Source organism: Phytophthora infestans, genomic scaffold, assembly GCF_000142945.1.
Source record: "Phytophthora infestans T30-4 supercont1.405 genomic scaffold, whole genome shotgun sequence".
Lineage (NCBI taxonomy): Eukaryota > Oomycota > Peronosporomycetes > Peronosporales > Peronosporaceae > Phytophthora > Phytophthora infestans.
In genome coordinates, this window is record NW_003303355.1 from 58025 (window position 1) to 60886 (window position 2862).

The window sequence follows — 2862 nt, forward strand, 5'->3', positions numbered from 1 at the left end:
TTCGGCCATAATAAGCTCCGTATGCTGCAACGTGCGCTAAAGAGTGCAAACCAAGGCATCCAGAGATACCACCCAAATGCTGGGGTGTTTGCTGTCTTGGTCGATACAAACCCAAAAATCTCACAGCCGAAAGCATCATCGGGACGGATTTCGGTGCCACCCGACGATAGCGATGCTCAGTTTCCTTCGTTTGTGCTTGGGCATACGATGGATGTCTACTGGAAGGATGTCGTGAAAATGAACAAAACTTCTGCTTACAAAGATGCCGTGTGTATTGGTGACAAGAATGAGGCCTGGAAGTATCTTGTTTCGATGGGTCGACCGCTCTGGAAGAGCACATTTGACGCGTCAATGAAGAAATACAACAGCGAAGTAAAAGCGGCCGAAAGAGTCCTCCGTCTTGCAGCGCAGAGAATGTTACTAGGAAGAGACACTCTTTCCCTGATATGTTACGATGAAACGACAATGTTTGGAGTGGCTTCAATGCTGTGTCGACTTGGATTGCGTCCCCATTCGAGCTCGTCCCTGGCGCCTCGCGTCGTTGCCGACTTGATGGCGATTCTAGCTTACCTGAATTATGAAAGTGATGGATGTTTGAGTAGTTTTTCGTCGGATCCGGTGCTGGCGCTGGGAGCGACGAAGGTGTGGTACAACTGTAAGCCTGCATTGGCGAATTGTATTCTGCCGCAGCTCAAGAAGTTGCTTCTGAACGAGATGCTGGATACTTGTGGTGTTGACGAGGTAATTGCTCGCATTGTTCTGCTTCTCGTGATGGATTCTTGTGTGGTAGAAGCTGAAATCTCAACACAAAAGCATTGTAATTGCCCGTTTATGGGCCAATTCGTAAGTCTAGAACTATTCATCAAAGCACTAGTTGGTCCTGACCCGATATTAAAGAAGAGGGGACAACCAACAGACGATGCGAGAGCAAAGGCTTCTTTCCTAAACTGGAAGTCTAAGTGGGCAGACTGGCAGTTGGGGTTCTGCCATTTCGTTCAGCTATTCTCCGAGCCAACAGAGGATATGCTGTGGGTGTTATTGGGACGTCGAGCCGGTGGGGTTTTCCCTCGTAACCAAAGTTGCGTAGATTTCGTGATCCCAATTTTTCACTGTGAAAAGCGAGAGGCGTCATTGATTCTAGTTCAAGTGAAGGATACCATAGATTACGCCGGCGAAACGATAGTGTCTTATCCTTGCAAAGTGTTTTCTTCGGGAAATACATTGAGCGAAAAATTACCCTGTGACGTGGTCGGTATTTGCATGAGTGTGCGAGAGCTACACGACCCGTTTATTCAATACGAGAAGGTGGCTGTAAGTGCAGTCGAGGAGAGGAAAGACCAGACTAGCAGCGACCCCATTTTCACGGAAAAATGTAGCGTTTCTATAGCACCAGCAACGCAGGTTGTGTCCAATGAGCAGAGAAAACACGGGAATCAACTTCACGACCAATCGCCGACCAACGCCGCGGCTGTAAAAACTGTGAATGCGTTCACGCTTTGTTTTGGTTCGTTGCAGCCTTGGTTGCTTTCAAAGAAGAAAATTGGAGATACGCTGCTACCTGTTGTTCCTGATGCCACTGCTATTATGAGCAAACTGGCCGAGATGGCTTCGCCTCTTTGGGACCCCGTTGCTCTTGTATGCGGTGATTTAGACTACAGAGCAGAAGTGGAGATGAAACACTGCGTTGAACCACGAGTATCCCAGGAAATGCCGGATGAAACGTTACTGAGTATCTCGCGGCAAGCACTTTTGCACGCGACGTTTGGTGGTTCTGTAAAAGGTGATGGGAAGCGGGCATCCATCTAAAGTTTGTGTTCTCGGGGCAAAGGACGCACGAAGTCACGAAAAGAGTCGTAACTCGACCGTTATTTCGAGCATGTCCACCGTGGATGGACGGAAGCGCATCTTGCTTTAGAAGCTACAGTTAATTGCCAACAATTGAAACACTGTGAGAGCGAGAAAATTAAAAACAAGGTCTCTATCGAGAAAAGGAAAAAGACGGATGCTCAATCCTTGCCTGATTTTACAGGCGCACTTCGAAGTACTTGTCGCCGACAAGAGCGTAGGATACGATTTAATTGGAGCGACAACACAACACTAGAGGTGAAAATTATAGTTGGTTAAATAGACCCCATAAAGAAACGTTAAGCCTAAATTACGTTTAACCATTCCTGTAATCATCGTTACACTATCAAAATTTGATAAACACCTCAACAACACCAAGGTGCATTATCCAAATGCTTTAATCATAACTGGCGTGTCTAATGCACTTAATGCAACAAAATGTTTAAAATTAAATATTATTTTAGCTTTCATTGAGGTTGGAATGAGAGGTGATCAATCTTTACTTACTTACAAGATTAAACAGGTAGTACTGTACAAGCGGGTAGTAGTCAAGCTACGCCAGTACGATCTTTTGTGTTGATGTGAGCTAAGTTTCATGGCTCAGAAACGGCCCGTGGCATCGAGCACGACGCTAAGCTAAACATATTGTGTAGCGTTTGTATAAAATGTTATTTTAAATGCAGGTGGTTTTGGGTGAAGGATGAAGATACAGTGATAGCCAACAATAATAAAGCATTAGAATAATTATTTTTATTCAGATAAGCGTGATGCTGAGCCGGATTAATAATAATTTAAATCATCGGGGCTTAGTTTTTTTTTAATTTTATTTCACCGAAAGTAGCGGAGGTGGAAGGGCCAAAACAAGAAGAACTAAACCTAAACTACCGCTCGGCTATTTCTTTAGAGAGTGATTCATTTGCCCGAATGAAATCTGCCAAATCTGAGTCGAGTCGACCCTAAACCTCCTCAAATAAATACCCCTTTCCGGACAAAGTATACCGTATAGTAAAGGGGGGC

General features: G+C 45.0%; 1 protein-coding gene across 1 annotated transcript; it reads left to right on the top strand.

The window, feature by feature from the left end:
- Positions 1 to 21: 21 nt before the first annotated feature.
- Positions 22 to 1183, top strand: PITG_21419 (uncharacterized protein; the record flags this gene model as incomplete). The annotated part of the gene is made up of 2 exons (XM_002894828.1): positions 22 to 741; positions 1163 to 1183. 2 exons carry the CDS (start codon positions 22 to 24, stop codon positions 1181 to 1183), a joined length of 741 nt encoding a protein of 246 aa, XP_002894874.1.
- Positions 1184 to 2862: the final 1679 nt, after the last annotated feature.